At 48.4% G+C, this 24,540-nt stretch overlaps 1 protein-coding gene across 2 annotated transcripts in view; it reads right to left on the minus strand.

The window, feature by feature from the left end:
• Positions 1-24,540, minus strand: part of PMFBP1 (polyamine modulated factor 1 binding protein 1) — a 1,360,893-nt gene that overhangs the window by 268,100 nt on the left and 1,068,253 nt on the right. For both annotated transcript variants that reach the window (XM_069635509.1, XM_069635508.1), the window contains 3 exons: positions 19,022-19,175; positions 12,781-12,948; positions 12,191-12,358 (listed from right to left, as the gene is read on the minus strand). In XM_069635509.1, the coding sequence (XP_069491610.1) occupies positions 12,191-12,358; positions 12,781-12,948; positions 19,022-19,175 (490 nt within the window). The remainder of the gene's footprint in view (positions 1-12,190; positions 12,359-12,780; positions 12,949-19,021; positions 19,176-24,540) is intronic.

A 24,540-nucleotide genomic window follows, 5' to 3' on the forward strand; every position in this document is an offset into this window, starting at 1 on the left:
CAGCGGACAGAGTGGGGAGGTGAAACTGAAGTGCTGAGTCTCCCTGAGAGACACGATGGACAGTGTGCTGACCAGCTTGTAGAAAACTGGATCTGCAAATTCCCTTGACCTAAGGGGCTGGCAAACATTTTCTTTGTAAAAACTGCCCATGGAGTTCCTGGAAGTCACGCTGCCCTTGAAAGGGGCCGCACAGTTTGATAGAAGCCATGCTATTCAATTACATAGATTGCACTGTCATTCTGCATATGGGTAAGAGCCCAATTGAGCATGGGACTCCATCCATCTTTCTCTTCACAGATTATACCCTGACGGTGTAGCAACAAAAAAGATCTTTTGAAGAAGTTCAAAGACAGCTGATGAGCGATGGATATGGTCTATGACAGGAGTCTCCAACCTGTGGCTCTCCATATGTTTTGGACTACAGGTCCTATGATCCCTCACAATTGACAATGCTGGTTATGGCCAAGGATGTGCAGTCCAAAATATCTGGATTGCCAAAGGGTGCTGATCCCTGGTCTATGTTAATCTTCCTAGTCATGCTAAAAATTATATTACAGGGGGACCTAGTTTTATGAGTCACGCATGTGTTTGGGTCCTGAAGAAAGTGGCACAGAAGCGATTGGCATCCCACTGAAACCGGTCAACCATTTTTATTACAGAATGTCTTTAATGAATAAACCAGTTTTTTGCTGTCTTAAAGTTGTACACGTGAACAGATGAGTAGGGGGTATTAAAAGCAAACTAAACTCCCTCCCGTGCTCCTTGTTCAGGCATTTCCAGATTTTATAGTTTAATAGGGAATTCATTTTTTACACATTATTTGTTGCACTTTCCGGACATTGAAGTCTGAAATAAAATAGGGCCAGCTTTCTCTGTCTATCCCCTAACCCTAGATAGGTGGCACTATGAATACTAAGCCAGAGGGATTACCTGTCATGATGCCTACCCCCGGGCATCCAGACCAAGTCCATCAACCCCGGAAGCAGGCATCATGTTACCTGGAGCAAACCCAGAAACCCCTGTTAGGGGGTATCTGGGTACAGTCCTGGCGCCTATGGCGCCAGGCTCATATGGGACATCAGTCCTGGCGCCATAGGCGCCAGGCTCATATGTTAAAACTTACCTGATGCAGACCATTCTGCAAGGGATCCAAGCATCCAAGCCCATGTGAGGCTTGAAGGGAATATTTTATTTTAGGGACTATTTTGTTACTTGGGTGTGGCTGTGGAGGAATACTTACCTGGGACTACTTTGAAGGCTATTTAACCACATCCGAAGAGCAGCACATGCTTCGCGTTATTCTGCATCCAGCAGCGTAACGCTCACCGAGTCTGCAGTCAGCATCCAGCATCCTGCAACGCCCGCCGATTCCAGAGCGCCTAGAAAGAAGGGAAAGAAGAAGAAAGATCAGAACAAGAACTGGATTTCTTACCTGATTTCGGATTCAGCGCATCTTCGAACCAGAAACAGACTTCATTTTAAACGCGTCGCATCGTCAGCAGCAGCGCCGCGCCATACTCACCGTTCCTCGCAGCATCTCTACGATCCGGTGCTGTCTCCATCACCTGGTTGCCGCATTCCAGCGCCTAAAGGGGACAAGAAAACAACAAGGTGAGCCAAGAGAACAAACAAGGACAATCTCTTGCCACCATATGCTTAACTGATTTTACCGCAAGAGGTATTATCCACCAGCACGCCAAATCTTCCTACGCTGCACCTGCAAGAAAAGAGAAAGCAGCGAGTTAAACCTTGGCATCATTTACTGGACAGTGTTACAAAACACAGACTCTTACCTGAACGCTTTCAGCTGCCACAAGACGATCATCTTTTGGGTCTAAGCTGCAAAAGAAACAAGGAATTGGACAAGAGTGATTAATCGGGCATTTTGAACTCATTAGAACTATATACTTACGGCCTTTCGCCCAGAGGTTTGGAGCCACTATTTGTCCAGAACTCTTCCAATATCCTCAAGCCATTGAAGTAACTGGCCATCAACGCGCCCCTGCATTCTTCGCAGGATGGAGAGCTCAACATACAAAACTATAAGGTGAGCTTTGTGAAAGGGAATGTCAGAAGTGATAAGTGGGGACGCAGTGAGGTGTTAATACTTAAATCCACGGGTGGCTAATTCCCTTTCCCCGTCTTTAGGCGACTACTTCTACGGGTCAAGCAGACGAAACTAGGTGGGCCAGTCCAGTCAGTCATCTCTGCACTACGCATCACGTTGGTGGAGACCGTGGCTGTCCAGTTCCGCTCGACACCCCTGTGGGAGCCAGGTGAGCGTAACATTACCATTTTGTTACCTTTGTCTCCCTACTGGTATTACGTAGTATGTGGTGGGAATTTCCCGACCATCACTACGTGTATGTCTACCGGTGGTGATTATTAGTAATACCACCTTCTTCAGGACTGTCTTCTTTAAAAAGTGAGATAACTTCTATACATACATATATTGACTTTTCTTGGTTTGGTATTGTACAGCTCTTCAATACCAGGATCAAGTTTGGAATGGTCTCACCTTTTGAGTCCGGTAAGACATGTTTGAGCCAGATCGCAGATCTCCTACGTACACAATTGTTTGGGGTAGTGAAAATCTGAAAATCACAACGGATGCGAGTCAGGCTTCTCTCATAGACATCGCGATACACAGGGGCTTCTCACATATGAGGAAACCTTTTGAGAACAACATCTCCACCTCCCCAACCAATTGGGTACCAAGGAGATCTGTGATCTGGCTCAAAAACATGGCTTACCGGACTCAAAATGGCCACCAACACTAGGTAGTTGTGTTGGCTGCTGTGGAGTCCCTCCCTGCCGGTGCGGCCGGTGGAGGGAGAGAGAGAGTCAGGGTATGCATGGGGGACGGGCTGCAGAGTTGAACAAAAAGGTACAACATGCGTTGTGTAGCTTGTGCCTGGAACCGACCTGCCTTCAGGCAGGGCGGGTGCTTTATTTCGATGCGCCTTACATCACTGCGCTTGCATAAGGCGTACATAACATTCCTCCTTTTTTCCAACAAAACACAATAACCCACAACACACGTAACTATGTCAACAAACAGATTAACTCTTCTCTGCACTCTAGTCCAGCACAGTGCCGCACTCCCCCCAATGTCACTTTACCACTCATAGTCTCTTAACTTCTGCTGAGCCTCAGTGCCGAGGGGCCGTCCCCGGGCCAGTTCCCCCTTCAGGCTCACCATCATCTGGAGACGCCTCATCAGGTCCTTCGAGTGGTTCGTCTGACTCACACTACAGGGTCGACTCTCCCTCGTTTTGATGGCGTGGACCGTCCAGCAGCGGCTCCGCTTCCGCCGGGGGCTGCCTGTCCCCATCAGTCCACATTTGTGAGGGCACCCTCTTGAACCACAACACGTTCTGGGTGATCAACTAGTGCCCTTGTGCTGCTGTCACCATTGTCCCTTCTGTTCGGGTCACTGTCCAGGCTACACAATCATACTGTGTTTCGAGCTTGGCCTTTGTGGGGTTTCGCACCACCAACACATGGTCTTCGACCTGATGTCCTGACTTCCATGCATGCCTCCTGACACTCATGTGTTAATTCGCTGCCACTCTCCTTCGTTGGGTACGATCGCTGTCATAGGTGTCTATGCCCCTGCTTGGGTGATGTGGAATTGATGAGTTTACCAATGTCCTGTACATGAGGTCTGCCGGTGGTAGACCTGTGGAGCTGTGGGATGTCATTCGATAGTTCCGTAGGAATCTGTACAGATCCACTCTCCAGGGGCTGGAATGGGCCCTGGATATTCATAGCACCTTGTTAATGGTCCGCATGAACCTCTCCACATCGCCGTTTGCTTGTGGCCACCTTGGCGTGATGTGCTGTTATTTGATGTGCAGATCATCCAGGTATTTCTTGAGCTCCGTACCCTGGAATGGCAGTCCGTTGTCACTCTGGATGCGTCGTGGCAGGCCATGTGTGGCAAACATCTTCTTGAGTGCCGGTATCACCATTTCTGCTGCTGTCGAGGATACAATCTCAACCTCCGGGTATCTTGAGTGGTCATCGATGGCCACCAGTAGATATGTCCCTTCCTGAACTGTGCAAAAATCGATGCTGATAGCGTCCCATCTTGACGACCCACGCTCTGCCGACTGTATGGGTTTAGGGTCTGGCGGTGCTCCTGTTATCTGGCAAGGGAGGCAGGCTGCTATGAGTTGCTCCACCTTGGTGTCAATGTGCGGGAGCGACACACTGTGTAGAATCCTGGCTTTTGTCCTGACCATTCCTTGATGGCCTTCGTGTGCCAGCACCATGATTCTGTCCTGCAGACTGCTGGGGATCACGATGCGGGCTCCTCTCAGGATTAACCCTTCGCTGGTGACCGACAGATCCTGTCGTATTGGGAACATAACCGCGAGGAAGTCTCTGGCTGCCGGCCTGTGGTGGTGCACATTGCGGAGGAAAGATTTCCACTCACCCGATATGATGGTGTTCTTGATCAGGTCGCAACAGGGGTCAGTGTGGGTGGCTTCCACAATGTCATCGATGCTGACTGTCTTGGACTTCATAGTGTGGATGATCTGGCATATGTACTCTTCTGTCTCCTCTGCCTCACTTACTTCTCCTAGGGTGGCAGCCATTGGGTGCCTGGATAGGAAGTCCGCTAGGTTGTCCATGCCCGCTTGGTAGGCCAACTAGAAGTCGAATTGCTGCAGGTGAAGTAACCACTTCCCAATTCTGGCCGGGGGGTGTGACGATGACCCTGTGAAAATCGGGATGAGGGGCTTGTGATCTGTGTAAGCCCTGAATTTTCATCCATAGAGGTAGATGTGGAAGTGGCGGCATCCCCACAACACTGCTATGGCCTCCTTCTCTATGTGTGAATGCCGTTGTTCCGTCGGTGTGAGGGTGTGCGATGCGTAGGCGATGGGCTTCGTTTCCTCTGTTCGAGATACTTGAACGAGGATGGCCCCAAGGCCGACAGGGCTGGCGTCGACATACAGTTCCGTTGTTAGTGTTGGGTCATAGCATGCCATTGTTGTCTCGGCCGAGAGGGATGTTTTGATCTGCTCAAACGCCTCCTGGCAGTCGGGGCTCCAGTCCCATTTGGTGTTCGATCTGGTGAGTTCCCTGAGTGGCTCAGACATCGTTGCCAGGTTGGGGATGAACCTCCCGCAGTATGTTACCATTCCCAAAAAGCTGTGTATCTCTGTGGGTGTTGTCCGGGGGGGGTGGAAGCCTCTTCTATGTCCGCAATTTTTTGTGGGTCAGCCGACACTCAGGAACTAGCACTTCCCTGTGGATGGTCAAACCTGCGGTCTCCAACCTGCTGAGCACCATCTTGAGGCGACGCATGTGTTCCTGCCTGTCGCTGGCGTGGATGAGGATGTCATCACTGACATTCAGCACTCCTGGCTCCTGGGATGCCATATATTACCTCCTGAATGGCCTGCTGGAAAACCTCTGCCGCTGAGGAGATGCCGAAACTCAGTCTCTTGTATCAGCGTAGGCCGAGGTGCGTGGGTGATGCATCTTGAGTTGCGATGTAGTTTTAACTGATGGTACCCAGCGTTTAAGTAATTTTTTTGAAAACACTTTCGACCCTGTAAGGTCCGTAATGATTTCATCCAGCGTGGGGGTGATGTGCCGTTCTCTTTTGATTGCCGCATTTGGTAGGCGCATGTCAATGCAGATTCTTACTTTCCCCGGCTGCTTCGGCTTCTTTGTCACCACCATGGGTGACACCCAAGGCGTCAGCCCTGTGACCTCTTTGATAATTCCGGCCTTTGAGTTCTCGCAGTTCCTTTTCAACCAAGTCCCTCCTATGGAATGGGGTCCTTCTGTGGCGTACTGCCCGGGGCTGTACTGTCTGGTCAATGTGGAGCTTTATGAGTTTTCCTTTTAAGCATCCGATGCCCTTGAGGATGCCCAGGTACTTCCCAGGAGGCTGGAGATGTCTGTTGAGTCCATGACATTGCAGATGAAACTGATTAATCCCAAGTCTTCTGCTGCATCCCCACTGAGTAGGCATTTGATCGATGTATATCTTTGACTGGAGGACTCGATCACCCCTACTTAGTGTTGTTCTGAAGCGTCCTTCCACTGGTAGTGGGGTCTTGCATCCATAGGCAAATAATAGTGTGTCGATCGGCTTGGGGCCAGGATGGGGACGCAGCGTTTGGAACATTGTTGCCGGCATTACGTTTACTGATGCTCCAGTGTCGATCGTCATTTGCATCTCCTGGCCCTGTACGGACACTAAGCATTTGCATCTTCTCTGTCTCTTCGTCGACTCCACGCCTCTGTGTTCAAGTGCCAAGACAAAGTAGACTTTCCTTCTTCTTGTCTGTCCACTTCCCGCATCCTTTGCTGGGTCACCATCGTCATCACCGGATTCGTCGGTTGACGAGTTAGCGGTTTCTACGCGGCAGGTGTTAGCTTGCTTCTTCTTGGGGAGGCCTTTGTCTTGTTGCGGTTGGGGGCGTTGTGATTGCACATGCACCGCACGTGGTTCCTTGTGCTGAGCAGTTTCTTCTTCCGTGACGTGCACCTCGGCATCATCCACACTCGGTGGGCCCCGGGATCCTTGGTTGCCACTGTGGTGAATTGTTTGTCTTGTTGAATTTCTCCCTCGGTGGTTGGCGATTTGAGCTATTACCGCTGTCGTCAGCATCAGTTGAAGCTTCAGCAATGTGGTGCCCATGTGTGCTGACATTGCGTGCGTCAGTTCTCTTTGACGCCCATATTCGAGGATCCTGGCTAGGGGAATGCCTTTCTCACCCAACACCATTCTGCACAGTTTTTCAGAGTGCATACCGTTGATGATCTGGCACCTTATCTTCTTCTCGATGTCGAATTCACACGAGAGTGCATATTTCCTGAGACTTGTGTGATAGGCGTCGAGTGTTTCCTCATCCATCTGAATCATGGTGCAGAAGATGAAGGTTTTGTAGTCCGGGTTCAGATGTGGCATGAAATGTGCTGTGCGAGCGTTGTTTGGTCAGTTGGTAGATGTCTGCACCATCGCCGATGACTAGCGTGTTGAAGATGCGCAGGACGTCGTCACCCACGTTGAGCAGAAGGTTGGACTTCACCTTCCTGGGCGTTGTGATGTCCTTGCAGTCCATCGCCATCTCAAACTTCTGGATCCACAGCATCCAGCAGGGGCCCAATGTTGATGGGTCGGTGTAGGAGTGGAACGGCACCAGTGCAGCTGTGGTTCCACCATGAGGTCGAGGAGGCGGTGCCGTAGGCGTCAACAATGCTGCAATTCTTGCCGGTGTACCAGGCCTGGGTGTGGAAATGCCAGTTGCCATGATGTTCCGGTGCTGGAGTTACCACGGTCGATGTGTGTGGCCGATGGGTCTCTCCCACACCTTTGTGCTGATGGGGCACTGAGGCACCAAGCAGCTCCTCTTCGTTGTAGCAGGTGGTGTAGTGGTACCTCTTGTGTCACCTGTGTTGAAAGCTGAGGAGCAGGCAAGCCAAAAATGTTCTCAGCTACCTATACTGTTTTCTTTTTCTGTGCTCTGTGGATGTTGGAGCATTGTAGGAGAAGAGAAAACATTTTTTTAAATGTATTTATTTTATTTTTTTGGGTGGGGGATGGGTCCTTCACTGTGTCTCCAAAAATTCACCCTTGCCGAGTGGTTGTGGGGCGAGTTATGGCTTAGGAAGCTGGTGTTTATTTCATCCGTCCCTCGTCACCAGTGTTGAGTCCCTCCCTGCTGGTGCGGCCGGCGGAGGGAGAGAGAGTCAGGGCCTGCATGGGGGCCTAGCTGAGGAGCTGAACAAAAAGGTACAACACGCGTTGTGTAGCTTGTGCCCGGAACTGACCTGCCTTCCGGCAGGGCGGGCGCTTTATTTCAATGCGCCTTTCATCACCGCGCTTGCGGGACGTAAGGCGTACATAACAACTGCCGCTCCATAAGCCCGCTTCCCTCACTCAGCTTTCCCACCACCCCGGAGCCATTGGTAGGCACCCAAGGAAGGAACATCTGCCCCCACGTGTACGGGCTGGCAGGGAGTGGATGAGCCGGAACCCGGCTGGAAGACACAGGAAGGAGCAGGGCAATGCCGCCTCGACCCAGTATCAAGGCCACAGAGGGGCGTGGAGAAGCGGGAGTGGGGCTGGTGAGCGGGCCCAGATGCGGCCTATATAGAGGAGCAGTGCAGCAGCGGTAACAGGGCCTCGGGCGAAGCAAGTACAGTGTGCCAGCCCTGAATGAGAGCACACCGCGGCAGGAGGAAGGTCTGGCGCAGGTCGGGCAGAACCAGTGAGAGTGGGAGCTGGCCATGCCGGTTTCTGCCTGCACAGGTGGAGGCTGCTGCCTGCTATTGGCGCCACACAGGGCAGACTACTGGAGGAGAGAGCCGCATGAGAGTGCCTGCATTTCACCCGACATCTGGCAGCAGCGGTGAGTGGGTGAGCATTTACTGGTGCAAGGAAGCCCATCAGGCATCGGCGAGCACGCCGGTTATAGGAGCCCGGAAAGCAGTGAGAAGGAGTGGGCAGGCTGGCCTGCGCAATGTGGGGGCTCACAGGCTCACCTACTAAAAACAGAGCTGGCAAGACGAGATTCTTCATAAGAGAGACTAAGCTGCACATTGAAAAGCAGGCAGCTCTGTGTGGACAGGCCTGAGGACTGGACAAAAGGTAATTACAGAGGAGGAGGCAAGAGCCTACAGGGGCTCCCACCAAATGCCCCCCACACCTGCCCCGCTGCACATTGGGGGAGGTGTGGCAGCACGCTGGGGCCCTGGAGGGAGTAAGGTGGAGGTATCTCCAAGAGGGGCATTGCTGATTGATCTGGTGGGAGTGAGTGCATAGCTGCGAGCCCAGCAAGGAAGAACTGAAGCTAGAGGGGACCTGTGGCAGCATAAACATGAGGCACCCAGTGCATTCATCAGAGGGGGGGAGGGGGTGGGCCAGTGCCACACCAGTGAGCAGGAGTGGACCCTAAAGGAGCACAACTAGATAAGCACCCATTGAGCCCCAGCAATCGAGAGGTGAGGAGGGGATTGCGGGAGAGAAGTGAACCCGGCCTGAGATGGCCTCCCCTGCGGGAGGTGAGGGAGTGGAGTACACCCCCTACAGGCAAGGGGCCCAGACAAACACAAATACTATCTGCATGTGCGGCAGCAACACCACAAGGACCCCCAGGGAGACTTACACTAAGCTGTGCCAGAAGAGCGAGGGTGCTGGAATCTGTCGGGTGTGAGACGAGGGTTCTTCAGCGGGACTGACCCAGTGGCGCGATCCCCCTGACCCCTCCCCTCTTAAGACTGGTGGGGAGGTACCATGCAAACAAGTAGCGAAGGATGGGGAATTAATAGCTGGCTGAGGAATGGACCCCAATGGGCCCCAATCACAGAAAATTGTCAGAGGCCTGGAGCCTAGGGGGACAGGGCTGATGTCAAAGGCTAAAGTGAAGGCCTTGAAGCAGGCGACAGTCACGTGGGACACGCTGGGCACCCTTCCCACTGTATGGGCCCCAAGTGAGGCGAGGAGGCCAACCAAAGCAGACCAAAAGAAGAGTGAGGATAAGAATCGCAGAGCACAAAAGTTGTATTTGCACCCGGGCAGGGTGAGCCAACCAATCAGGTGGCTGGAACAGCAGGTGAGAATATACAATCCCCAACCACTGTTCCTGCCACCTGAGGTCCTACAGTGGGTGGCCTTTGTTTCTTCTTTTCCTAACCTGGGGAGGCAACAGAGAGCCCCTTGGATGACAGCAGCCATTTTGGAACATGTTTTCCATGGCCGCGGTCATCCGAAAAGGGAACTAGTCCCTTTTCCATTTCAATGACGGCTGCCATTTAAAAAAAAGAAAAAAAAAAGAAGAATTCTCTGACGGGAGCCGATGTCCCGTCAGATGAAAAAAAAAGGAAACTATCCGCACCCCGGTAAATCCCAGGGTGCGAATATCTTTCATGCCCGGCTGGGGGAGGCGAGGGGGGGTGTACATGGGGCTTGATAGGCCTACAGCCCAAGCTGGATTTTCGCACCCGGGGAAGGACGCTCAGCCAATCGGGTGACTGGAAAAACGAGCGAGAACACGCTGCGTACCGCCTGCATTTTCTAGCCACCTGTGGCCCTTACATCCCCACCGTCCTCCCTCCCCCAAAGGCATCCCCATCCTGCACCCTTTTCCCACACCCCTCCACACTTAGGTGCTCAAATGGAGCTTTGTGCTCCAGTGCTCCTCCTTTCCGAAGCCGTCCAAGAAAAAGAAAAGGGACTAAGGCCCTTTTTACTATGGTGGAAACCATCTAGTTTTTTATTTTATTTTCACGGACGATTGTGCTCACGCAATTCGCGTGGAGACCATCTCCCATAAACAAAAAAAACTATTTGCCCCCCGCCTACGGGTGTATATAGCAATTAACCCCTTGTTGGGGGCGTACATGGGTGGTAACGGCTCACAACCTGCTCCGGGCTGGCCGGGAGTTACTGCCCATGTATGCCCCCCGTTGCGGGGATGATAGCTACATTGTATGTGCACCTCACCAACCTGCCCATCAAGGTCTCTGGCCCCTCCTCTCACTAGAACAGTTGGGTTCTATATGAAACACACTATATGCATACCAGCTAAGCAAGCCACACAACAATTGAACACCTCTCCCAAAAAACATCAAACTCCAGGGCACTACACCTCTACAACAAATGCACATCCCACAGTTCCTATTACTGGGCACACAAGGCTCCCCTAAGGAATAAATGCCTCTATGCCCCAACACAGAACACATAGAAACTTACCTGCACGCAGAGTAAAGGGGTAAAGGGTACTTTTTTCTTTTCATTTTTTAATTAAGATATTTAGTTTACTACAAACCTTTATACATGCATCCAGCAATCAATATCAAACAAACATCTATTTACAATTTGAAAAAATTAATCAATAAAAAGCAGCCTTATTCACAGCTAAAAAACCTCATTTAAATGAAATTTTTAAATGTTGCGAATATCAACTGAAGGTTTCTCCCCATTAAAGGTATAAGCCAAGATTCTTCAGCTTTTAAAGTGAAGACTTTTGATCTGTTTTGAATTTCTCTAAATAACTTGTTCTCAGAGTAGTTACGCCGTGCAAAACAAGGTCATGTGTTTCAAGGTTTCCGTCTTTCCTTCTACCCAACAAAATCTACATCTAAGATCTGTCACTGTTTGTTTCTGGACCAATAAGATCTCCTTTGTGGGGTATACATTTATTTGAAATCTCATAAAATGATGACGATAAAACAGATTAGGGAACTTCATCAGATATTTAGGAAGGACATTATAGGTACTGGAGTCTTTACTCAAGTTTGCATGTAGCCCAAATATAGTCTTACTTGAATCTGTCATGATCCAATCTTGTCGCCATAAAGTCCTTTTCACAAGACCCGGATTAGCCACCAAAATTTCCGGAGTGGATTCTAGGTAATACATTTGCTTTTCCATTGCTCAAATGATCGGAAGGTATTCTCTTTAGTTGTTTTTAATATATGAAAAGGCAAAGGCAGGTCAAGCATGATACATTTCCGGTATAGTGAAAGTGCCTTCCATACCGTCATTGCATACATTGATATTAAGCCCAGCTCGTTTCTAATCACTGATATCGGTAACCGTAGTACCTCTCCTCCAAAGTGTACCCTCTAAAGTATCCCATTTTTCAATGACAAGGTTAAAAATGCCTCTGCCCCGTATTCTATAGAAAGCAAATATTTCGTATGTATCAAGGTTCCCTGACAAGTTCGATTTTAGGTTTTGCCTTTAGTTCCAACTTTCTAGGGTTATCATTTATACTGGAGTTTATGCAAGTGCATAAGTAAGTCTTCATGTTTACTTACGCAGAGTTCAGGGTACTTTCAGTCTACATGCATCAACGCAACAACAAAGCGATCTTGCAATTGTCGTCTTTCTCCTAAATCCAGCACCCCTCCCTTTTTTTTTTATTTTTTATTTTTTAGGTATGCAAAGGTGATTGGAGGCCATGAAAATTGCGGCAGATTGCAATATAAATCCCAATTACATATAGCAATAGGGGTAGCAAGGGCAGTTAGTAATGAGTATGTCACGTAGACTGTTGAACAATTATTAGTTGATAGTTTCCAAAGTAAAGCAGTCCAAATGATGTAAATGAACAATAACGCACACAATGGCTGCTAGATCCACAGTCCAAATGTAGGTGCATTAGCACAAACATGAGATTGTTTAGTACCAGTTGCATTCTGTTCGAGCACTCACCTCCTGTGTTTGGTGCTTCATCTTCTTGTGGCTCAAAATGATCTTATTTTTGGCACTCTCAAGTAGGTCTGTGGTCTCCTTGAGTTCCTTCTGTGTGGTGTGGTGCTTCTTCTCTAGCTCCCTCAGGCTGCTCTCTAGGGAAGTCGCTTTCCTCTCTTGCTCAGCCAGCTACCAATAGAGAAGATGAAAGCTTGGCACTTAAACAAGACCTGTAACCCACAGGCAGGTCCATCTCCAGCTGTAGCCCCCGTACACAGGATTATTTATGCTTTCCAGAAATAGTTACTTCAGTAAAGGAAGTTACCCTTTCATTGCGAAATGGGTCTCCGCCAGAGGAGCACCTTCTAAATTCTTCCCTTGTACACAGGGTATCCACGAACGTAGTATCTTAAACAAATCAGAGCCTCAATCTTAAAATGTCATCAGCGTAGTCCAAGCCTAGCTAATTGTTAGCCCTTTCCACCCAAGCAGAGAGAGGATCCCCAAGCTTTACATTTTGTTCATATTTGTATCCATTTCTACTTGAGTTTTTTCTGTGCAGTGGGGATCTAATTTAAACATGCGTAAAGACCAAGTTCCAAGACTCTCACCGTTCGTTCATTGCTTTGCTGTCTCATCCTCAGTTCCTCATTCTCTCTCTCGAATGTGCTTTCTTTGTCTCTCGCTCTTTGTAGCTGTCTTTGTAGCTCCTCATGTCTAATGTGCTGCTGAGTCAATTCCTCACGTAGACTTCGACCCACCAACTCCTGTTCATTGAACTGAGGGAAAAATATCAAGATTTCAGATACACAAAAAGGATAAGTGGCCCGCTATAGTTTAGCTGCAGGCGAGGCGGGGATAACATCAATGAGGCGGTAGATTATCATTCATACATTTTGACATAGACAAACAATATATGTGCTACGATTTTCACTCAGGAAAGTGTACCTACATGTTGTATGTGTGAACCTTAACCCTACATCATACCCTAAAAGTAAAGTTACATGTTCTGTCTGAGTTGCACCTAGCCTTAGTGATTGACCATCCTAGGTTTCCCACTCAGATCAGCGCAGCTGATGCATCAGAGCGATTAAAAGAAAGTACTGCAGAGATGTGAACCTCTCTAGTAAGTTTAGCTAATGAGACAGTGTTGTTAGTGTAGATGATAGGACCTTAGTTCAGAAAAACAATCCAGCGAGTGTAGTCTGGCAAAGTCACCTCCCATCTAGTGGGTTGATCAAAGGTGTCCGGGGACCTCCCAGAGTCAGTTAATGATGGACCTGGGAGTGGTATGGGGAGGATCCCCCCTGTCACCCTCACTTAGCCCCCACGTTGGGCAGGGCCCATCAAATGTGGGAAAACGTTACTGCTGGCCCTTTAAGGCCATTGGAAAGGGACTTGTGGTATTGTGTAGTAAAATGTGTAAACTTCCAGTGGTAGGCTGAGCAGGATACAGGCTTCCATTTTCTATGAGAGAATAATGACACTTGCAAAACGTTGGCAACACTCACCAGTGGCCCCGCTACCAACCCCTCTCTGATGAGCATGGCAGGTGCCGACATGGATGTGCAGGCAGACTTGGTTAGAAAATTCAAGATGGCGGACCGGCTCTTTAAAACCGCAGTCTTCCTGCCTCACAGCAAATAAAATATACAAAGCAAAATATATAGTTTAAATATAGAAATCAGGACCAAACCAATCATGGGTGGGGGGGCAGTTATTAATATACACAGGTGAAAATGGCAAAACCCAATTACCAGACCTAGGAAGGGCCTGCATGGTGCAGAATGCCAGCTTACAGCACAGTGGTGTGGGTGTTTTGAGAAGGGGGTGGTGGGCATGAGTTTGGCGTGAGTTGATGAGTTATGAAAGAAGTGGAAGAAGGTGTTTGAGAGGCAGGGCGGAGAGGAGGAGGCAGGACACCAGATGGATAGAAGATCCTTCAAATGGTGGTAGATGAATATCACCAAGCAGTGTTGGTTGGAAGTCGCCAGGCTGTGGACATAAGTCACCACATGTGAACAATGTAACCCTCCACGATGTGGACATTGGCAGACATCAAGAAATGGACACTAGAAGTTATCCAGAGTTGATTGACAGGGGTTTCCACCCTCCGCGAGAGGTAGGAACGAGCACATGGCATGGCGTTAGGGAGGAGCAGAAGGTTTGTTGAGAGGGCAGACATCAGGAAGCTATGAAAGGGAGGTGATACGGCCCTCTCAATCTCACATGTGGAAGGCAACCCCAGTTAGCTCTGTCTTACAGCTGTAGAGAAGCTCCTATTTTTATCTGCAACGTCTACAGGAGCTACCAGCAGGTGCAGAGATGGTTGCATTACCATCATCAACAAGATGCAAGCCAAAGAATATCCTGAAAGAGTACCTTAGAGACTGGGTGATGGTGATGGGCGAACAGCACAGACCCTTGTAAACATAATCAAAAAAAAACTTTGAAGTGTGGGAACTGTTGAGAAGAGATTGTCTGGGGACTTTATTTTTGGGTTTGACCCAAAAGAGGACCTTTTTGAGTAAACGATACCGGTTTTAACCTAACATTATGCTTGCGGTCTTCATGCACCCCAATTAGGTATGTGATAATAGATAATGGGGTTGTGAGCTGAGCCACACTTAAGGCCCATCGTTGGGGACCCAAAACAAACATAACTAGAAAAAAAATCTCTGTCTATTTCACTGGTCTCAATGTTATGACATCTATATTTTCCAGAATTTTCAGAAATCAATTACTGCAAAGGTTATCCCCATCTGCTGCTGTCTGCGCCACCTTTCTAATGTCTCCTCAATTTTTCAAACACTCGAGGGGCTCATTATAAGTTTGGCGGTGCGGTAAAAAAGTGGCATTAATTCCGTTACTACCACTTTTCCTGCACCGCCAAACTAGGTTTCCCGGTGGGGGTAGCCTGATTTACCTCTAGCCAAGAGCTGGAAATTGGTGCCTTTTTATTCATACACAATATGTAATACAAATTGAATTGGTTTTTTGTAACTAGCCTCTTTGTGCTGGGTTCATGATGTTAAATAGCAATGATACCAAACGGTATTTGTTTAGTTTGTAATTATTGGTCAATTGAAGCACTGGGGCAATGGAAAGAGGGGTAATCAGACTCACCTTATATGTTTTCGCTTGCAAGTTTGCCTCCCCCGGGAGGTGGACAGCCGTGAGGTAGATGTTTTCCAGGGCCCATTCCCACATGCTGACAGCTAGGTTGCACAGCGGAGGGGACCTGGTATCCCCCTGCTTTTTGACATAGTACATGCTGGTGGAGTTGTTGGTCTGGATTAGGACGGTCCTGCCCCTAATGAGTGGCTGGAAGGCTCTGAGGGCTAGCCTGATGTCCCTGAGCTCCAGCCAGTTGATATGCGACTCCTGCCGGGTCCAGACTCTGTGGAAGCTCTTGCTGTCCAGAGTGGCTCCCCAGCCTTCCAGGGAGGAAGTCCGTAGTGATGGTGACCTGCGGGGGCGGCTCCTGGAAGGGCTTGCCTGTCTGCAGGTTGCAGTCTCTGGACCACCAAGTGAGGTCCAAGTGGAAAGAAGGCGGCATGCTGACCAGCTCCGCTTGGGAGCCCTTCTCCAGATTTCATCATGTGGCTGAGAAGTGCAGCTGTAATCTCCTCATGCAGAGTCTCGTGTTTGGCACGGCCAGAAGGACGGCTGCAATGATACCCAGTAAGTGTTGGTGCCACCAAGCCGACGTCACTGCCCTGGTAAGGAAGTGTGTCGTGGCCCTCTTGATGGCTGTAAGCTTGTCCTCTAAGGGAAATACCTTCTCGGAGCAGGTGTCCCAGATGAGGCCCAGGAAGGTGAGGCTCTGCGTGGGCTGCCGCGGCGACTTCTTGAGGTTGATATTAAACCCAAGGTCATGGAGCGTGTTCATAAGCGCTGAGGAAGTGTGGGTAACTCCAGGGATCACGCCCTGAAGAGACAGTGGTCCAGGTACGGGTAGACATAGTGGCCCTGGGCCCTGAGGAGGGCTGCCACTGCATTCATGAGTCTGGTGAATACCCTGGAGACTTAGTTGAGGCCAAGGGATAGCACCTTGTACTAGAAAGGACAGCCCATGATCCTGAAGCGTAGGAAGGGGCAATGTGGCTGCCAAATCGGGACGTGTAAGTAGGCATCCTTCAGATCCAGGGAGCACATCTAGTCTCCCATGTCTAGTGTCTCTGCAATGAGTGCTGGCGTAACCATCTTGCATTTCTGAAGAGGGAGAGAGAGGTTGAGGGTGAATAGGTCCAACACAGCTCTCAGGCCAGCCTGGTTCTTCTTCTGCATGGCGAAAATCCTGGAATAGAAGCCTAATCCTCTCTGGGAGGCTGGTAATTCTTCCACTGCCTGGCTCTCGATGAGCGACCGGATCTCCACCAACAGAGTTGCTGCCCCAAATTGTGGGAGTGGAGAAGGGAGGCACGGTAGGCGGTACCCCATGGATACTACAGATAGGATCCAGGGGTCCACAAAGTTCTGGCGCCAGAAATGCACATGAGAGGCAAGCTTGCCACCCACTGGAGACACATGGACTCGACGGGATGCGTGATGCCTTTTTTCCTTCTGAGGCTGCCGCTGAGGAGGGGGACTGGAAGAAGCCCTTGCTTCCCCCACCCCTCTTTTGTTGCTTGCACCAGTGCTGGCTCGGCGAGCGGTCAGTTTGTCTCAACCTCCGTTCCTGTAATCTCGGAACCCGCCGAATGCCCGCCCCTTGTCAGAGCGTTGATGCGGCAGCTTGTACGCCTTGGGCGTGGCCTTCGTCAGGATAAAGATTTCGCAGTCTGCGAGTTGTTCTTTTTATCTAACTCCTCGTCTGTGGTACAGTGAAAGAGGTCAGTACCCTAGAACAGAAGATCCAATATGCAATCCTGGACGCCAGGGTTAAGCTTAGTAGCCCGAAGCCAGGCCGTCCTTCTCATGTCCGTGGCGATGCAGATGGCCCGGCTAGAGGTATCAATGTGTGCTACAGTGGACTCCATGATGTCCTGCGCTACCACAGCCTGGCTTCTCCTAGACTCGTCTTAAAGCGTGCCTGGCTCTGCACCGGAAGTTCCGGGAGGAAGTCCGGCATTTCCCACCAAAGCTTCTGTTTAGCTGCTGCTAGCATGGCATCCGCATCGGCCTGATGCAGGTGCAGGGAAACGTTGGAGTACAGCTTCTTCCCATACACCTCCAAGATCTTCACCTTCTTGCATGGCAGCGCCGAGGACGAGGTGGCCGAGGACGACTGAGGCTTAGAGTAGAGTGACGCTGCAGCGATCACCGAAGAGTGTGGTTGAGACTGTCTATACGTGGCATTGAGGCAACGATTGACAGGTTGGGCTCAGTGTGGCTTGAGCCACCCCTTCTTGGCCAGTGCCACAACGTCCTTCTGCATCAGGATCCCCATCATGGTAGGGGGTCTTAGGGCGAGGACTTCTGCCAAGACCCCCCCCTCCTCGTGCTGCTCTATCTTGGGTTGAGGAAGGCCCATATATTCTGTCAAACCTGTGATCCTGTCGTAGAAGGCCTTAATTAATTCTGTTCCAGAGCAGGTGGAGGGGGGCTGGGCACCATGGGCTGCGGTGTGGAAACCAGAGCCAGAGGCTGGTGCGGAGGCTGGTGTGGGACCGCATGAGCTGTGGGAGGCAGGGGACCCGGAATCGAAACAGCAGGCAGAGGCAGCGGGTTTGCCCTGGGGCCTGTGGCACCGGAGCCATGGGAGGAATGACTATGGGCGCCGGAGGAATGACCAGAGGGAGCAAGTCCCTGACAAGTCCCTGACAGCAAACCTGGGGGGTTTGCATCAGCGCCAAAAACCTTTCGAAGAACCTGTCTTCTGAGGCAGAAGCGGAGGCAGGAGATATTGACGGAGTGGCTGTGGGCTGCTGGGGCCAGTGTGCACTCTGCCCAGGTTGCAGGGGAAACCTGCCCTGCGCTTCGGATGATAAACTGTAGGCCACGTACCTGGTTGACACCAGTACCACCTTCAAACTCGTTCACCCGCCTGCTCTGTTCCTAGGCGCGGCATCGGACGAGCGATCATGTTGTCTGGCACGGCAGCCATTTTGTCGAGCTGCGTGCCAAAGTCGTGGTGAATGGCCCCCTGGGCCAAGCCTCCTCCGAGACTCTTGGTGGTGTAGCATGAGGCCTAACCGGCACCCAAGGTCTAGGCCTGGAAGGCGTATTGCCCTCTGCATTGTCACTGGTAGTGCTGCGTGCAGGCGTCCCCTCGGACGTAGAGGCCGGTACTAGGGCATTTTCCCTCGGGTGTACACCCGGTACAAGAACCTTGCGGTACCTCAGCACTGAACTGATGACCCCTCGGCCGTGAGGCTGGTAGCTGGGCGGAGTCAGCATAGCGCATGCTCCCAGGGCCACACCCCTGCGCGCCTCTAAATTTAAAGAGGAAGAAGGTTTTTCTTGTGAAAAAGGTTCCATCTCCCGTGCATAGGAAGGAACGCCCATGCAGTATGGAGCAAAGGGGACGGGACGTTACAGTATTCCTAGAAACACCCACTTCTTAATTTACCCTTGAACAAAACTGATAAACACATTTGCAAAAGAAGCATTTCCAAATACCTAAATGCTGCTCCCTTGCAAAAAAGGAACTGATAAGGTGCAAGAAAAACATATCTACAAGAGGAAAACCGCTTACACGGACACCAACATAACCATATATATTGGATGAGAACCCATGGCCACAACAGGTGCCCTTTCTAAAGTGTCAATAACTCTACATTATTACAATGAGACATTAAATTGTAAAATTTGAAGACAAAAAGAAAGGAAATTTGATAGATGAATTCTCCTTATTCATTCCGTCTATGCAAAAAAAGTGTCCACCTGAGCCTCTTTGGTCGGCTCTACCTGTGTTTGCAGAACTCTTAGTTGATCCTGGCTGTTGGCTTTCTCCAGTTCAAGTCTTGCTGCAGAATGCTGGTGCCTCTGTCCCTCCTGAACGGCAGTCTGGTGACTTTGTTTGGACTGGGACAACTCTGTTTTTAGCCGGTCAATCAGCTTCCTGCTCATGTTAAGAAAACGCATGAAAAATGGGTTGAGGTATAGCCAGAGAAAGAGGGACAAACAGACAGACAGCACATCCTCTGATTGAGAATATCACAATGACTAATGTAAATGAAATCAAGTCGCTTTCTTGTGTCAGGAAGTATTTATCGTCTATAGATTTGCTACATTTATATAGTAACAAAAAGGATATAAGGAACAAAGATACAATTGTATTGTAACATCAAATTAAAAAGATGTATGACCTAAGATTGACAAGTGCTATCCAAAGCAAACATTTCTGTTAGAACCTACTATATGAATTCTCTATTTTATCCCTGGATGTTAAGGCAAGAAAACTGATGACAAGATTTTGTTTTAATCAACTAGCTCCTCACTTGATGCCAAAATATGATCAAGAATATATACTTAAATGTGATTGCAATGGTGTAATTCTGAGAACTAGCCTACATATATTATGTTTCTGTTCAATATATAAAAGTCAAGGATGAGATATATTGTTCCAGTACTAAAATGTTTAAACTTTGTCAATAATAGACTGATAGATAAATTGGACATGAACTTGTAGACTGTTTTTATTATGTTTAACCTCAAACAATTTTGAAAGGACATTTTTAGATTTAACTGACCAATTATGATTATAATTGGTAATGATTGTAAAGATGAATTCACGATTTTATCCAAATCCTTTTCATGTATATTATTTATGTAATTGTTTTGTGTGTACTTTTATTAATTTCTATTCAAATCAACTTGATATTGATGTAATGAAGAGGGAGAGGTGCAGGGATTATAGTAGGCAAAAGATTCAGATGATGAAAAAGAAATATGAGGAAATGGTGAATGGCAAAGAGGTGGATGGGGAGGGACCACGAAATATTGAGAACTAGCATCAGAAAACAAGTAACATATATCGAAGAGTTCCTTTAAGTATAACAATGCAAAAGACTTCGATCTATGCGATCACTGCACGGCCCATAATATTGCAAACGGAAATTCCGAATGCGATAATGGAGCTACACAATGCTTACATAGATATCACATCTAGGTGCAAGTCTCTGTTTCACCCTTGTCACTGCGGAGACAACCGTCCGCAAACCCCTCTCCGATTATACCGAACAAGTAAAGTAGGGGACACCCCGCTACCCCTGCTCCCCTTATTCGATGTAATCAGATGCAGCATTTTCTCTACTGCCGAATGCGCATTAAACATGCATTCAGCATTTTTGTTCCTGTTATTTTGAGGCAATACCGAAAACATTATGGTGAATAACAAACAAATATCCAACGTCAGTCCCACTGCTTTGTGATGTTTATTCAAACCAACTGTATTATGCTTAAAACTAGAAGGCTGAACTCCTTTTAGATTTTGGTCTCTTTTGTAACACAGTGTAAGAATTAACATTATCTCACCTTGAATGTTGGACTGCGTTGGGTGTGGTCACAAATGATAAGAATAGTATACAGAGCAGAGTCAATATAACATGCATTTGTTTATTAGATTAATATCTGGCTTTGAGTGCTACCATATAAGTGACAGGAACAAACAACCATACAAACTCAAGTGTAAGGTGATACATCAGGGGTTCTATACAGTGAGGGAGAAAATGAATAATGATGTTGGAGTAAAATGCAACTAAAATGTCCAGTTTGATCCAATGGCGACAATTAACAAAGTTCAGGAAAACGATGTGGTTCATATTCAGCCTCTGGCTTCTTTAAGGACTTCCTTCTCAGGAGACTTGCCACAGAATCTTTGCATAAAGTGTTTGGTTCAACAATGCCCAGCCCTAGTCTTCTTCAGAGGTTCTGTGAGACCACAGCACACCAATCACAAGGGGCACTTACTCTTTCTTCCACATCTTGTTCCTTTGGGACATGGTCTTACAAGCCAGTTGTTTCCTGCCGTTTTATAGAACAGAATGGCCGGCCCCCGGACAACGTCCCTCTCTGGGATGAACTCTTATTTCTCAGGTAAGGGAAGAAGGCCCCAGGGACGAGGCGACATCCACAATGATCCAAAGGATCTTGGCAGAATGAGAGGTTTGCCATCTACAATACCATTCCCTTCAAGTTGCAAAGTCTTAGCTCCTATGCCTAGCAGGCTGCTTCCTCACCATGTGCAAAAGTTCCTGCCTTTAGTAGCACCACATCTTGTTTGTAGTTCTTTCTCTGCTTCCTATTCTCGTGTCCACACCCTGGTTCTCCATTCCTCTAACTCTGTCCTTAATCCATCAACTAATTCCCCTTCCTGTTCTCCTGGTCGTACTCCTGATCGCCAATTGCCTACTTCTCATATCAACTCCTCTACTAAATCCTGTTCCCTTTTCTCCAGCTCCTTTTCTAACCACCTCTCGTCTATATTTTATCCCTCCAACTGACTACTCACTTTCTCGCTTTCTTCATCCAAATGGTCAACTTTCTCCTTGTGAACAACCTTCTCATCTGGGTACTTTCACAATCCTTCTGGCTACTTTCTCCCCCAATTTCTTCACCCCATTGAGCACTACTACCCTTCTTGTAACTTTCACTTTCTTTGGCCATCACTCTCACACTTCTTAATTCCTGTTTCAGCTTTTCGTGATTTCCTCTTTAATATCGCGGGTCTCTCCTTCAGCTGCTAGGCACCATTATTGCCCAGCCTTCTGGCCTCTCTTCAGGCTTCCGAGTCTTGTTTCATGGCCAGTTCCTCATGGTCTCTCTTCCAAACTTCTCCAAACAAACCCTGGTGATAGGAAAGATTTTCTTTTTTGCTACTTTCCTCCTATAGACGTCTATGGGACACCAATTTCTTTGTTACTTTGTTTTGACTGCTGACCTGACTTTTTGGAGGTAAGGCTTTACTTCCGTTGCTTTGTCCTAATTTTTTAATCAGGAAACTGATCAGTCCCTAAGGCTATCGTACTGGGAGATTATGCCCCCCCCCGGCCCCTTAGTGAATTTATTGTATTTAGAAAGCTACACACATCTTATGGTGAAGTGCGTTTAAGATACTTCGCATTTGTAACAACAAAGTTACAAAAGAAAAAGTTATAAGGATGCAATGTGTCCAGGATGGGTTGCTCGCAGCAGATATTTTTCTACTGTGATTTTGACATTTTACTTGCGCACTTTTGCATTTGACCTCATAATGCCATAAAGAGTACCATATACTCTAAAATGTCTGTGCCACAAGATCTTTGCCTGCCCTTTGGTCATGTTGCCCTTGGGCCATGTTGTCCTTTGATGTTTTTCCTCCCCTCACGGGTCAGGAATTGTCATATATGGAATGCCCTTTGCTGGGCAAGCTTCTGCTTTCCTGGTCAAAGTGGCATTCCTTCTGTGTGGGTGGATGTGGGGGCTGAGAAATTCTGGTCCCAGTTCACATCCAAGCCCCTGAATGTCTGTTACTGGGCAGAAGGTTTCCCCAGTGGCTATCCATGCTTGGATAGCCACTGCCAGTTTGAATGGTGCAGATCCTTAACATTGGTGGACTGGGTATTGCTTCTAGTACAAATTGTGGATAAAAGGAGGACTCCTGTAGCCATTTGATAGATGATTGTTGGAGTCAAGACCTCTATGAGGAAGTGTTACAGCCGACACCTTACACCTGCTCCTCTGTCTGGATCTCAAGAAGGTTGTCATCAAAGCTTCGACTCCTGGACCAGCGAGAACAACCAGGCCTTGCCCCCGCTCAAGGATCTGTGACTTCTGGGCCTTCGGAAGTGCCCATGAACCACTTGGTGGACTGAACGGCTCTCTCCTGGGCTGCCTTGCTGCAGTCATCGACATTCCCAATGAATCCTTGGAATTTGGAGGATCTTCAACTTGTGCTACAAGATGCCTCCTCCTGCATTTTCAGCTTCTAGTCTCAATGGAAGACGTGCATGGCCTGCTCCTTTGTTCGCCAACTGAAGATTACCCGTTGCTGTCTGATCATGGTAACTCCTGTTGCAACCCGTCTCCACTCCCTGGAGGTATTCTGAGGCTGCCCTGCTCTGCAGAACCTTTTCTTGCAAGGGTGATCAGCTGGACAGTCTCTGGAACCATGGTACCGAAACTAAATCCCTTGTCAGAAACAGACCCGAGCACCCATGACCCCTGGGCCTCCCTCGACCAGACTGAAGCACAGAAGGACACGTCTCCAATGGAATCCAGACCCTCTGAAGTGGTCTCTGGGAAAATGGAGTAAGTTAACATACCAGTGTCACTCGCCCACCCCCTTCCATAGGGTTACATGGCCGTAAAGTCCTGTCCTTAGCTCTCTCTTGCCTGACTTAGACAGGTGCTGGTCTACTTAAGTTTCCCTCCTTGGCCTACCCTATTGTAGTGGGATGAATAGAGTTACTCACCTGAACTTTCCTTAACTGTTTGGAACTCTGAATCGCAACCGTTAGCATCATACTATCATATATTAAACCTACCTGTGAAGCATATCTTTCAGGACTAATGCCCATACAGCACTAGGCCCCATTACATCTCAGAACTGGACTTACTAAGTATTAGGGAACAATTCTAGTGTTGGTCTTTAAGGTTTCAACTAGGTTTTCTGAATCGGATTACTTACTTGCATTGCATGGTTTTCAATCAAATGCTTTTCTATCTTCACACAAGAGCGAATGTATATATGCATGTTATAGTAGTTACAATACTGTACTGGAGGTTTCATTGCTTAATGTATATTTTAAATGCTTAGTAAATCATGTTATATTTGTGTAAGTAACTGCCTAACAGGAATTCGAGTGCTCTGTGTGTCCTAGCCCTACACCACTCTCACACCCCTCGTAATTCTAAATTTGTTGCTCTGCCCTACCTTGATTCGGTTTGGCTACACTTCAGTGTCTTTCCTGATCACCATAATAGGTTGGCCTTCCAAAATCCAACCCTAGGATTGATTTTGGAAATCAAGTTTAAAAGCTGGTCTCCTTTTTCTCCAAACTCCTTTCACCAACTCCTACTCCAATCACCCACAATGCCTGACTGATTCTCTGGGCTTTTATAGACCGGTCATTCCTTCACTGGGTTTTGGGCACTGTGTGAGGGTCTGCACCTGTGACTATGACTGAGTGATGTCCTATGAATCGCTATGCTCGATTGAGGACATGTGTGAGCCTTGGGAATCTGTTGTTGAATCAAGCCTTCAAAGTCCTGGTCTTCTATGTTGGATATGATCTATTGCCTGTAATACTCAGGCCCCTCATGGTGATCCTCAATGTCCTACAGGTTTGAAGCCAGTTTTGGCTCAAATCCTGTAGGTAATTGGCACTCTATACTTTGTGTGAAAGGCCCTCTTCTAGCAGGTGTAGAGAACTGAAACAATAAACTGGAGGGTTTGGGAAGGATTTGTAAGAAACTTCTTTAAATTGAAGGATAAGATCAGTTGT

This window comes from Ambystoma mexicanum, chromosome 1q, assembly GCF_040938575.1.
Source record: "Ambystoma mexicanum isolate Mex_15411 chromosome 1q, UKY_AmexF1_1, whole genome shotgun sequence".
Lineage (NCBI taxonomy): Eukaryota > Metazoa > Chordata > Amphibia > Caudata > Ambystomatidae > Ambystoma > Ambystoma mexicanum.